We start from the raw sequence: 14,256 nt of genomic DNA, 5'->3' as shown, positions 1-14,256 counted from the left end.
CTGAAGCTGTATTAACGCAGCGCTGGAACGCAAAGAAATGCTCTAACCTCGGATAGTCTTTTTTTTTCTTTTGGAAGGAGGCAAAAGATTTGCCTCATTTATTAATTAAGAGGAAAAAGTGTACAAAGTTTGTGTTACAACACCTATCGTATTACAACTCTGATACAGAAAAAGTCTACTCTTGTGGCATGATAGATCTCAATGTTGGTCTTATTAAGCGCATTGGTGATGGCGCATCCACCTCGGTATGGATGCCCGATGGATCCCATCGACCATCTCCATGAAACCGTTATCCAGACCACCCACAACTCCGATCCTAATGGTCAGTGACTTGATTGACTCGGAGAACTGCTCCTGGAGATGTGATCTCGTTCGTCACACTTTCATCTCACCGGGCATGGAGGCAATTTTGAACATCCCTCTTCGGCAAAGCGGTGGGGGGGGGGGGATTTCTTAGCATGGGCACATGAGAGATCTGGCATCTAATCTGTTAAAACAACCTATTGAGCTCCAGTGAATCAGAAGGAGCATTTAGCTCTAGAAGAAGGACAGATAGAGGGACCATCAATGAAAGAACAACAGTTATGGAGTGCCTTATGGAAGCTCAAAGTTGTCCCATTTTTGGTGGAGAGTGCTTCGAGGAATCATCCCTGACGAATGCACCCTCAAACACCGACATATCAAAGAAACAAGCTTATGTAAATTATGTCTTGCGACAGAAGAGGACTTGATGCATGCTCTTATCCACTGTTCTCGTGCAAGGCGATTCTGGGAGGAGGCTACGCTGCTCTTCAAGATCAGAGTGCCACGGCTCCACCCCAACTCATGGGCAAGAGACATATTGTGCGACCAGCGGTTCACTGAGAAGGACTGCACTACGATTATCACGGTCATGTGGTCCATCTGTATGTCCCATAACAGAAGGACACACGACCAGGAGATGATCGACCCGGCCGGCTCGGTCAGACGAATCCGTGAAGACCTGGCGCTGCTGGATATTCCTCGACAGACTACTATCCCTCTGCCCGGCCACAGATGGCGGCCCCTTGAAGCAAATTATGTCAAAATCAACACCAACGCAGCAATTCAGCTAGATGCTGGTAACACGGGCATAGGAGGCATCGCCTACTCTTCCTCGACTTTCCTGGGTGCATGGTTATTGCAGAGGTCCTCTCGTTGCGCGAGGGCGCCATCTTTGCCAAGCTACAAGGCTACTCGCACGTGCTACTGGAATCTGACTGTCTAGGGGCAGTTAACCTCTAGAACTCTAACTACACCGATTGCTCGGTCGTAGCACCGATCCTTGCTGAAATTAGAAAGCTCTCTGCTAGTTTTCCGGTCTTCAGTATTTCTCATATAATAAGATCCATTAACGGCCCAGCACACCTGTGTGCTAAGCGTGCATGTACGCTGAGTGTGACTGAAAGCTGGCTGGACTCCACCCCTAGCTTCCTGGTTAGCAGCCTTTTGGCTGACTGCCCAGCGAATGCTTTTATGTAATAAAGCTCTCTGAAGTTCCCCGCAAAAAAAGATTCCAATTTCTTTGCACCCGCGGTGACCTAAGTTTGGGCCTCAATCTTGATGTTAGCAAATAGAACCATCTGTCACTCTTCATTTGAAAGATGTGAGCATTTCTTTCATTCCAAATTGTTCAAGAGATGAGCATGGAGAGTGTAGCCATGGCCCTCCTATTCGGTATGCTAGAGTCGGAGAGCCCTATCCCTCACTCTTCGGTTGAACGCAACAAGTGCCAAGTGGATGTGATGATGTTTTCCAGTTGGAGCCAATCTTTGATCAATCCCCAAAGTCTAGTAGTGTACCAGCATTTGAAGAGGAGGTAGTCGATGGATTCTTGCACGTGTTTACATAGTGGACAGTTTGGTTTGGTTTGGCTTGGTGGGTTTTGTTCTACTGTCGCAAAACATTTAGCCGGATAAAGTCCCCAGGCTGTTCGGCTAGAAGATGAGTTTTATTTTTTATTTTTTATTTGACGCGAAAGAGGATGTGTCTAGTCTTCTTTGGCTTCGGAATTTCGGTATGAAATATGTATTCTCATAATAATGAGTTGAGCAAATCCATTGCAAACCCATTTGCTTCCCTTTTAATATTGTCGGATCCCTATAACTCAGCCTTTTTTAAAAAGTGATGTTTCTCGCAATTATTTCACGTCTCTTGAGTCATAGTCATTTTGTGTGGTCTATGATTCACACACAAATTATCCACGGGAACAAAAAATTGTATATTCACATATCAAATGCTAATTAGTCCCCTATAAGTATATGGTTATTGATATCAAAATAGGATTAAGGGCATGATTGCATTTCACCTATGCTAGTCGTTGGATCCGCGTCGTTCTCCTCCGCACTCCATCTCGACGTAACGCCAAGGAAAAGAATCATCCCGCTAGGTCAGGTATACGGCAGCGGCCCCGTGTCCTCCTTGCTCCCTGCGGGCTCCAACTTCCTCTCGCAACAACTCCACACCGTCGTACCTTGTTGCGGTCATCGACGACAAGCTTTTTGAGCATCATCGGTGCCTCTTGTAGCTGGGCGTCCCCCTCCTCCAGTACCACACACTCCTCCCTCCAAGACCTTTTTGTTGGTCATTGCATTCCCGGTTGTCGGTTGCGGCATCGCCGAGGGGTGGTTTCAGCATCACCATTTGTAGGTCACAACATCAGCGGGTGGTGCTTGCTCGTAGCACGAGATGTTGCTGAACGTAGCATGACGCTCGATTAGGGGGTACTCACCACGTCGTCTTCCTACTAGGTGGATCGGGACGAGGACCCCCATGGCGGTTCACTCATTGGCCAATTTGGGCGGCCCATGACGCATACAAGGAAGACTCCACAAGAATTGGCGCCCAAGACGAGGACTCCTCTAAATCCGCCTCTGGTGCATTATATAAACCGAGGCCAGACTAGTCAATGAACCATCTCATATTCGTTAGAACAATCTCGTGGTAGATACATGTACTCTGTACCATACCCCATATGAATACAATCAAAAGCAGGACGTAAGGTATTATCTCTCTAAGAGAGCTCGAACCTGGGTAAAATCTTATGGTCATGTTATCATCGCTCCAAGACGCCTAGCTTAAGACCCCTACTACGAGATATGCCGGATTTAGAACCGACAAACGCCTCGCAGCTCGTAGCATATCACATCATCGGAGGCAACACGTGCGTCACCGGACGCATCATGATGTGTCCACACTCGCCGGTATCCCCGGTTGTTGGTTGTAGCATCCTGACCAGCATGTCACATCACCAGACTTAACACGACGCATCACCAGACGCATCATGATGTGTTCGCATTCGCAGTATCCACGATTGTCAGTTGCAGCATCCTGACTAGTACGATGCATCACTGGATGCTACATGACAGGTCACCCGACGCATCATGATCTTTCCACACTTGCGGGATCCCTGGTTGTCAGTTGTAGCATCCCTGACTACCGGTTGCAGCATCGTCGGCTGGCGGCTGTTTGTACCACAACACGCCGAACACGGTACGACGCCTCGCTCCTTGTAGGACGGTGCATTGCCGGACACTACACGACATGTTCGTACTTGCGGATATCACCGCTTGTTGTCGTACCAGCTGCCCTGGCTTGTCGTTCAGTGTGTCTTCCCACTCATAGCGGCCGCATTCTGCCCTTGTAAGAGTGACGACCGTCCCTCGTAGAACAACACATGTTCCGTCAGCAACCTCACACCATCCGCAGCGACGCCTGTGGCACGCCTGCGACTCCCCCGCAACAAACTCATCTCGCTGCAACACGAGATGAGAGCCATGCAGGCGCGCGGGCGTTGAGGTAAGCATCAGCCTCACAGCCGGCGGCATGGAAGGGGAACTGTGTCTTGTGTGAAATGGGAAACAAGTGGACGAGACGCCTCTGCGTAAAGGGGTAATGTGTGACGCCCACCAGTCACGTGTCCGCCCCACGTGGTGACTGATCAAAGGGCGTGATCAGTCATACGATGTGGAATGTTTACCTTGTTTTATTAAGAGAAAAATATACTTTTTGTCCCTCAACTCTTCGCTGAGTTTAGTTTTCGTCCCTCAACTCTAAAACCGGACAGAGTGCACCTCGAACTCTCGAAACCGGTCATTTTTCGTCTCTGCGACTGAGTCAACCCGGTTTTGACCACGTGTGAACAGTAAATTTGAAAAAAAAAAGCAAAAAATCAAACAAATCTGAAATTTTATGACATCGAAGATACTCGGGTACGCCACGTGCGTGCGAATTTTTGTCATGTTTGGAAGTTCGAGGAGCTCGCAGCAAAAAAAGCAAAAGTAAATCTACTCTGAAGTGAACAATAAATTCAAAAAAAATCAAAAGGTTTTGAAATTTTTTGGCATCGAAGATGCTCGGGTGGGCAAGGTGCGTGCAAATTTTCGTGCTAAAATAAGATCCGAGGGTTTGGAAACTACCCGAAGCGGCACGCACACGCTATTTTGTTTTTATTGGCACGACCTTCACGGATGTCATTTGACCACCAAAAAAATGTACGCACCTTCCACACCCGAGCATCTTCAGTAGCAAAAAAATTCAGAATTTTTTTATTTCTTTTGCTATTTTTCTGAATTTGCTGTTCACTTCAGTGTAGATTTACTTTTGGTTTTTTTTGCTGCGAGCTCCTCGAACTTTCAAACATGAAAATTTGCACGCACGTGGCGCACCTAAGTATCTTCGATGTCATAAAATTTCAGATTTTTTTGATTCCTTTTGCTATTTTTTTCGAATTTACTGTTTATCAGATGTACTGTTCACACATGGTCAAAACCGGGTTGACTACTCGCAGGGACGAAAAATGACCGGTTCCGCGAGTTCGGGGTGCACTCTGTCCGGTTTTAGAGTTGAGGGACGAAAACTAAACTCAGCGAAGAATTGAGGGACGAAAAGTATACTTTTCTCTTTTATTAATTGTTGACATGTTTTTGGATGCATTGTTGCATGAATATCGTAATCAGGGTCATGTCGATAGAGAAATAGTAAAATGGTTTCTTCTATTTGCACTTTAGTAAAATTTTGAGCAATACATAGGATATGAACACTTCAAAATTTACCCAAAAGGATGACTGTTGCACGCCCAACTTCTCTTGAAATTAAATTACACAGATGAATAAAGGAAATTTCCATGGCTTGTAAAATAGCATGAAACTATGAGACTATGTTATTCCTCCTCTACGGGGACCAAGCTGAAACAACATCAGGCGTCGTCCCTGAGTGACCTAGCTCCCGATGGAGGGGTCAAGGACATGCCCCGCAAAGACAACTGCGCCGGTTGTCTCCTCCATTATTAAGTACGCAAACGGATGGTCGGCTACAAAATCTACTCGAGGAGGTGGCGGCCGCATGAAATTACAACCACCGAATAACATCTCATCTATGGACACAGCCGCGGCTACGGTGCCTTCCTCGTTTACCTCCATGACCGCCTTGTGGATTACGTCGTTCAAGACCAATGGCAAACCAGATTCATCGTCCTCCACCATGTCAGACAAATCGGCTTGATCACTGAACGCCGACTGAAGCCCCAACTTCTTGAGGATGGCGACGACGCTGCCATGGAAGGAGAGCTTGAACTTGGGCACCCGGAACTCCCTAACATCGATCTTCTCCTCCGGCAGGTGCTTTTCCAAGAAGTCAGCAGGCTGGGATGCTATCATGTCAACCAGGCCCGGCAAACCGTCGAGGGCATCCGGAAGGAAGATGCACATAGAAAACCATGCACACATGTTACCATCAGAGGGAGCGGGACGCCCAGACGGAGTTAGATTATCTTGCGCCTGGTACCGGAGTGTGAGCACCTTGAACCCTTCGTGCACTGCGATGAACTGGGGCTCCCAACTCTGCATGAAGGGCACGTCAACGGCGCGGCCGTCCAGCCGGTGGAAAAGCTTGCTCTCGGTATCCCTCTTGCAGAAGGGCTCTTGCCACTTCTGTTAGAATTAATGGGCTAGGCCCATAGCAATTTCTGAAATCTCAAAGCCCATGTGTAAAATGGCAAGTGGTAGTGCTAAGTTTAGTCCCACCCCGGAAGTTGAAGAAGAGTTGGACCTCTTTATATAGTGGGTTCTCTCGCGCGCGCTCGCTCGCCTCGCCTCGCCGGGCCGGGCCATGGCAAGGCGAGGCGGGGCGGGGCGGGGCGTACATGCGACATGCGCGTGAATGGTCCGCCGAAATCCGGTCCGTCTCCTTGCAGGAGCGCAGCTTCTTTTTGCCGTTTTATTTTTATGTCTTGGCAGACAAGTTTTTGATTTCTTGTCCAGTAAGTATACGAATTAGAAACCGAGTCGGTTTGGGATTGTAATCGCGACACAATACCGCCTCTGGTCCTAATATATATATATATACAGCTACCGGCTGCGGCCAGAGACACACCAAAAAACACCTAGGGTTTTGCCTCATCTCACAACTTGCGCCGCCGTCGTAGTCTACTCCATCCCTAACGCCGGCGTGCATCGGCGCGTGGGAGAGCAGGTCTCCGGAACCGTTTGTCTTTGCGATCCTGCACTGGGAGAGGACGAATTAGGTTTTTGGGAAGCGCTGTGCGCGACTGCTCAAATTCGTCATCACGGGTCATCTTCCGTCCAAGTCGGGCGGTGCTACTCATCGTCGTATTCATCGCCGTCAGCAGCAGATCGTCGCCAACATCGTCATCAACACCGTCGCACCCATAATAGCTAACGATCAGTACGTCCAACATCCTCTGTTCATGTCTGTCTCTACAGCTATTGTTACGTGTTTGCTTCTGTTATGCATGTCTTGTTGTTCTTCTAGTTTGCTAGATTTTTGCATGCTAGTATCTCTTCTAGTCATGAATTATTTACTGAAATTAATCATGAACTTGCCTAATATTCCAACAATCCAAAAACCTAATTATAGGCAATTTCCTGAGTTAACTATGGCTGGATTCGCTGATGCACTGAGGCCGGATAAGTTTACCGGTGTGCACTTTAAGAGGTGGCAGGTGAAGACCACGCTCTGGCTTACTGCTCTGAAAGTTTTCCACGCTAGTGTTGGTGCTCCAGAGGGAATGACTGACGAAGATCGGAGAAAATTCCAGGAAGCCAATACTATGTTTGTGGGATGCATTCTGAGTGTTCTTGCTGACCGTCTGTGTGATGTGTACATGCACATAAATGACGGAAAGATTCTGTGGGATGCACTGAATGCAAAATTCGGTGCAACAGATGCAGGCAGTGAACTGTACATCATGGAGAGTTTTCATGACTACAAGATGGTGAATAACCGTTCTGTGGTTGAACAAGCTCATGAGATACAGTGCATTGTGAAGGAACTTGAACTCCTTAAATGTGTTCTACCCGACAAATTCGTGGCTGGGTGCATGATTGCAAAGTTGCCTCCTTCATGGAGGAATTTCTCCACAACTCTGAAGCATAAGAGACAGGAGATATCAGTTGAAAATCTGATTGCATCTCTTGATGTTGAAGAAAAAGCTCGGGCTAAAGATACTACTGAAAAAGGAGGTGAGTTTCAGCCTACTGCTAACATGGTGCAGAGGTACCCACAGAACAAGAACAAAGGGAAGAACAAACCTCTTTTCAACAAGCCTACCAAGACTACTACCTTCAAGAAGAAGGAGTTCAACAAGGCTGAGCTAGAGTGCTACGCCTGTGGGAAGCCCGGACACTTTTCCAAGGAATGCCCTGAACGTGCAGACCGCAGAGGGAAAACAAGCTCCAAGACTGTCAACATGGTGACCGCTAGCAATACTGATGGGTATGGTAATTTACCTATTGTGCTTTCAGTATTTCAATCATCTTTGTGGTGGATTGATTCGGGTGCTAACGTTCATGTGTGTGCTGACATCTCCCTGTTTACTTCTTATCAGGTCACAAGGGATTCTTCCGTCCTAATGGGGAATGGGTCACATGCTTCTGTTCGTGGCATTGGCACGGTGGATCTGAAGTTTACTTCGGGAAAGATCGTGCAACTAAGGAACGTGCAGCATGTCCCTACTATGAACAAGAATCTAGTTAGCGGCTCCCTTCTATGTCGAGATGGATTTAAGGTAGTTTTAGAGTCCAATAAAGTAATCGTGTCAAGATTTGGACAATTTATAGGAAAATGCTATGAGTGCGGAGGCTTGTTCCGCTTTTCCCTTTCAGATTTTTGCAATAAGTCAATAACCAAATTTGTGCTAGTGTTAATGATGATGCAAGTATTTGGCACTCTCGTTTATGTCATATTAATTTTGGTTTAATGTCTCGGCTATCCAGCATGAGTTTAATTCCGAACTTCACAGTTGCCAAAGGTTCTAAGTGCCATAGTTGTGTGCAATCGAAGCAACCTCGAAAGCCTCATAAGGCTGCCGAGGAGAGAAACTTGGCACCTCTAGAACTCATACATTCTGATCTTTGTGAGATGGATGGTGTGTTGACAAAAGGTGGAAAGAGATATTTCATGACTTTGATTTATGATGCGACTAGATTTTGCTATGTTTATTTGTTGCAAACTAAAGATGAAGCATTAGACTACTTTAAAATCTATAAAGCTGAAGTTGAAAATCAACTAGAAAGAAAGATCAAACGTCTTAGGTCCGATCGTGGTGGAGAGTATTTTCCCAAAGTTTTTGATGAATTTTGTGAGGAACATGGTATTATTCATGAGAGGACGCCTCCCTATTCACCTCAATCAAATGGAGTGGCCGAGAGGAAAAACCGCACATTGACTGACTTGATGAATGCCATGTTAGACACTGCTGGTTTATCTAAGGCATGGTGGGGGGAGGCTCTATTGACTTCATGTCATGTCCTGAATAGAGTTCCCAACAATAATAAGGAGAAAACCCCTTATGAGGAGTGGGTTGGGAGAAAACCATCACTTTCTTATTTGCGCACTTAGGGATGTTTGGCAAAGATCAATATTCCTATTCCTAAGAAACGCAAACTTGGACCAAAGACAGTGGATTGTGTCTTTCTAGGGTATGCTCAACGGAGCATTGCTTATAGGTTTTTAGTGGTAAAATCTGAAGTACCTGATATGCATGTTGATACTATAATGGAATCTCGTGATGCAACATTTTTTGAGAACATATTTCCTATGAAAGATATGCATAGCATTGCTAGATTTTCTTCTGAGATAATTCCTGAATCTAGTACAACTGATGAATATTTCGAACAATCACATGAGGAAGTCCTTGAGAAGGATAACAATGAAGTTCCTATAAGGAACAAGAGACAAAGGATTGCAAAATCCTTTGGTGATGACTTCATTGTATACCTTGTGGACGACACACCCAAGACGATTGCAGAAGCATATGCATCTCCGGATGTAGATGATTGGAAAGAAGCTGTTCATAATGAGATGGACTCAATTCTTTCTAATGGAACTTGGGAACTAACTGATAGACCATATGGTTGTAAACCTGTGGGCTGTAAGTGGGTGTTCAAAAAGAAGCTAAAGCCTGATGGTACTATTGATAAGTACAAGGCTCGGCTAGTGGCCAAGGGCTACACTCAGAAAGAAGGCGAAGATTACTTTGACACCTATTCACCCATTGCTAGAATGACCACCATTCGAGTGTTACTTTCCTTGGCTGCCTCTTATGGTCTTATCATTCATCAAATGGATGTAAAGACAGCTTTTCTCAATGGAGAGTTGGAAGAGGAGATCTATATGGATCAGCCTGACTGGTTTGTGGTAAAGGGTGAAGAGAGAAAGGTGTGCAAGTTGTTAAAATCTGTGTGTGGTCTGAAACAGGCACCTAAGCAATGGCATGAGAAGTTTGAAAGAACTCTGACTTCTGCAGGATTTGTCATTAACGAGGCTGATAGGTGTGTTTACTATCGCCATGGTGGGGGCAATAGTGTCATATTATGGTTGTATGTGGACGACATACTGATCTTTGGTACAAACATTAATGCAATTAATGAGGTTAAGTCTTTTCTATCAAAGAGTTTTGACATGAAAGATCTGGGAGAAGCCGATGTAATTCTAAACATCAAACTTATTAAGGATGAGAGTGGGATTACATTAACGCAATCTCACTATGTTGAGAAGGTCTTGAACCGATTCGGTTTTATGGATAGCAAGCCTTCTCCAACACCTTATGATCCCAGCGTGACACTCAGAAAGAACAAGAAAGAAACGAGAGATCAATTAAGATACTCTCAAATTGTCGGTTCACTCATGTACTTAGCTAGCGCTACAAGACCAGATATCTCTTTTGCTGTGAGCAAACTGAGTAGGTTCATGTCCAACCCGGGTGATGATCATTGGCATGCACTAGAAAGGGTCTTGCGCTATCTGAGAGGTACTATGAGTTACGGAATTACTTATTCAGGGCATCCTGCTGTGCTAGAAGGATATAGTGATTCAAATTGGATCTCCGATGTTGATGTACTCTACGCAACAAGTGGGTATGTATTTACTCATGGTGGTGGCGCAGTGTCATGGAGGTCTTGCAAGCAAACCATATTGACGAGGTCAACTATGGAAGCAGAATTAACTGCTTTGGACACAGCTACTGTTGAGGCAGAATGGCTACGTAAGCTCTTGATGGACTTGCCGGTTGTTGAAAACCTGTACCGGCTATTCTTATGAATTGTGATAACCAAACGGTTATCGCTAAAGTGAACAATTCTAAAGATAATGCAAAGTCATCAAGACACGTGAAGAGACGTTTGAAGTCTGTCAGGAAGTTGAGAAACTCCGGAGTAATAACTGTTACGTATATACAAACAGACAAAAACCTGGCAGATCCCTTTACAAAGGGACTATCACGAAATGTGATAGATATTGCATCGAGGGAGATGGGTATGAGACCCATAGATGTTACACCATAGTAGTAACCCAACCTTTGTGATCGTAGATCCCGTGAATTAGGATCTGGGAAGAACAAGCTATTGGTTAACTGAGGAGAGTAATAACTAATGATCGTCTCCAAGTGAAGATGCAAAACTCTCAGAGCTGTAAGGCTCAGATCTGTAAGGCAGGTTGGCAACATGCCTTAACGTGGTTCTATTGGCTATAATTAGCAAAGATGCTGTCCTACAGAGCAGTCTTGAAAGAACACACCTATATGAGTTCTGACTGTAAACGTCGCAGTCTATGAGATTTGGGTGATCTCTAGTAAGCTCACGAAGAGACCAGGGAGTATGACGTATAAGCTCCAAACCGCGGGGTAGCCTACTGGCGGTCAGGTACTGGTTAAGACTTTGAGTGAAACCTGTTCACACAAAACTAGCAATTCAAGGCATAGTCCATTGTCAAGTTGTGAATGGGTGCAGCTTAAAGTTCTAGGCAGAAGTTCAACTTAACAGTCTCTGCTGAAACACTGGTATATTAAACAAGTGGTGAGAGAAGGCAAATCTCTAAATGAGTATTTGAGATCTGGTGGGGGATTGTTAGAATTAATGGGCTAGGCCCATAGCAATTTCTGAAATCTCAAAGCCCATGTGTAAAATGGCAAGTGGTGGTGCTAAGTTTAGTCCCACCCCGGAAGTTGAAGAAGAGTTGGACCTCTTTATATAGTGGGTTCTCTGCATCACTCTAAGTGGTGTGTGAGAAGAGAAAAGGAAAAACCACACGCGCGCGCTCGCTCGCCTCGCCGGGCCGGGCCGGGCCGGGGCGTGGCGTGGCGTGGCGAGGCGAGGCGAGGCGTACATGCGACATGCGCGTGAATGGTCCGCCGAAATCCGGTCCATCTCCTTGCAGGAGCGCAGCTTCCTTTTGCCGTTTTATTTTTATGTCTTGGCAGACAAGTTTTTGATTTCTTGTCCGGTAAGTATACGAATTAGAAACCGAGTCGGTTTGGGATTGTGATCGCGACACAATACCGCCTCTGGTCCTAATATATATACAGCTACCGGCTGCGGCCAGAGACACACCGAAAAACACCTAGGGTTTTGCCTCATCTCACAACTTGCGCCGCCGTCGTAGTCTACTCCATCCGTAACGCCGGCGTGCATCAGCGCGTGGGAGAGCAGGTCTCCGGAACCGTTCGTCTTTGCGATCCTGCACTGGGAGAGGACGAATTAGGTTTTTGGGAAGCGCTGTGCGCGACTGCTCAAATTCGTCATCACGGGTCGTCTTCCGTTCAAGTCGGGCGGTGCTACTCATCGTCGTATTCATCGCCGTCAGCAGCAGATCGTCGCCAACATCGTCATCAACACCGTCGCACCCATAATAGCTAACGATCAGTACGTCCAACATCCTCTGTTCATGTCTGTCTCTACAGCTATTGTTACGTGTTTGCTGTTGTATGCATGTCTTGTTGTTCTTCTAGTTTGCTAGATTTTTGCATGCTAGTATCTCTTCTAGTCATGAATTATTTACTGGAATTAATCATGAACTTGCCTAATATTCCAACAATCCAAAAACCTAATTATAGGCAATTTCCTGAGTTAACTATGGCTGGATTCGCTGATGCACTGAGGCCGGATAAGTTTACCGGTGTGCACTTTAAGAGGTGGCAGGTGAAGACCACGCTCTGGCTTACTGCTCTGAAAGTTTTCCACGCTAGTGTTGGTGCTCCAGAGGGAATGACTGACGAAGATCGGAGAAAATTCCAGGAAGCCAATACTATGTTTGTGGGATGCATTCTGAGTGTTCTTGCTGACCGTCTGTGTGATGTGTACATGCACATAAATGACGGAAAGATTGTGAGAGAGAGTGAATCACAGCAGCGGAGGGTGTCTCTTTCCTCTCTCTAGACCAACGCTCTCTATCACAGCTTCTCTCTCTAGCTTTTGACAGAGTTGGTCCCATGTTCTGCCTCCTGGTACTGTGAGAGACAGAGTGAAACGACATGACATGACGAGAGAGTCAGAGGAAAAGTTTGACTAATTAAAAATCTGGGATGCTTGGCTGCACAGATCACGAAGGAAACCAAAGGATAGGATAGAGGGTACCACATAGCTCGACCTACACTACAACTTTGCGGATAGAATTTTGAAAAAAAAAGTCCAAAATAAACCTTTAGACAAAAGCTAAACCAAATCCTGAACTTGCAATCCCGAAAATCAGCACACCGAATTTTTTAATCCCGGTCTATTTTAAACCTTGACAACGTTTCCAAACAAGGATTGTCTATGTAGCATGTCGAATACCGGGATTGTTGACTCCACTCGTGACCGGGCCGGCCCAACAGACGAGAACATTTTGTTTTTTCGTAACACACAAAGTGAAAATACCGAAAGAACAGACGAAGAACGGACTTAAGATCTGTCGTTGCTAAAGTCCTCCAACTAGCCACTAGATGCATTAACTGTTGATGTTGTAATGTGAGGCCCGACCTATTTATCCACGCACAACAGCGTCAAGATTTGAAAGATTGTTTAAGGGCAAACAAGTATTAAAACTGTCAGGCCCGAGCAATTTTGAAATCTCCAATTTTTCTAAAATGCGAACACTTTTAAAAATACTGAATACTTTTTAAAAAACGAACATTTTTTGAAAACACAATCCATTTTGAGGTGAACACTTTTTGAAACATAAACATTTAAAAAAAATGGGAACAAATTTTAAAAACTGAAGATTAAAGAAAATCTTTGTATAATTTTATAAATTGTTTATTGTCATTAAGAAAATGTAAAATGTGCATTTGTCAAAATGTTACCGTGACACATTTTTCAAAAAAATGTTTTAGAACTTCGTAAGTTATTTGTGTTTAAAAATATATTCAGTATTTAGAAATTGTTTACTGTTTTTTTATGAAATGTTTCGGAAAAATTCCCGAAAGGTTTTCTTATATGAACGCTCATTTCTGCTCTTATATACATGTACACGCTAAATATACTCGTTACCAGCCTTCATTCCGATTGGCTAGGTGAGGCCTCTGCGAGTGCGATGTCAATGTTTACTTTCATTACGAAAATTTTAAAAAAGATTTATCATTACGAAATGGAAAATAAAAAAATGAGCGAGCGTGCGAGCAACTGCGTTAATGGGCCAGCGCAATTCGTCCTAATGTCCAACCAGCCCGTCAATGGTCCTCGCCACGTCAGCGTATACCAGTTAAACATGCTCAAGGTTTAAAATAAACCAGGATCAAAAATTTCGGTGTGCTGATTTTTGGGATTGCAAGTTTAGGGTTCGATTTAGCTTTCGTCTATAAATTAAAGGTTTATTTTGGACTTTTGCCAGTTTTGAAGGAGGCCGTGGGGCGTCGTATCGTGCCAGCATCGGAGTCCTCTTCCGGTAAAAAAGGCAGGGCACAGTTGGACTCCAGTTCCAATAGGAAGGCCGGTAAACCCCCGCAACAGAACAGAACACGGTCAC

At 45.2% G+C, this 14,256-nt stretch overlaps 1 protein-coding gene across 1 annotated transcript; it reads right to left on the bottom strand.

The window, feature by feature from the left end:
- Positions 1 to 5,237: 5,237 nt before the first annotated feature.
- LOC123049636 (putative serpin-Z8) lies at positions 5,238 to 5,943 on the bottom strand. Its single transcript, XM_044472536.1, has one exon. The coding sequence runs from the start codon at positions 5,862 to 5,864 to the stop codon at positions 5,238 to 5,240; it is 627 nt and encodes a 208-aa protein (XP_044328471.1). The 5' UTR covers positions 5,865 to 5,943.
- Between the last annotated feature and the right edge of the window lie 8,313 nt (positions 5,944 to 14,256).

The sequence above is a fragment of the Triticum aestivum genome, chromosome 2D, assembly GCF_018294505.1.
Source record: "Triticum aestivum cultivar Chinese Spring chromosome 2D, IWGSC CS RefSeq v2.1, whole genome shotgun sequence".
NCBI lineage: Eukaryota > Viridiplantae > Streptophyta > Magnoliopsida > Poales > Poaceae > Triticum > Triticum aestivum.
The sequence above is the reverse complement of the archived record's forward strand: the minus strand, read 5'-3'. Positions and strand labels throughout refer to the sequence as shown.

Coding starts and splice junctions, on each gene's coding strand:
- LOC123049636 (XM_044472536.1), bottom strand. CDS start 5,864: ATGCAGAGTTGGGAGCCCCAGTTCATCGCAGTGCACGAAGGGTTCAAG.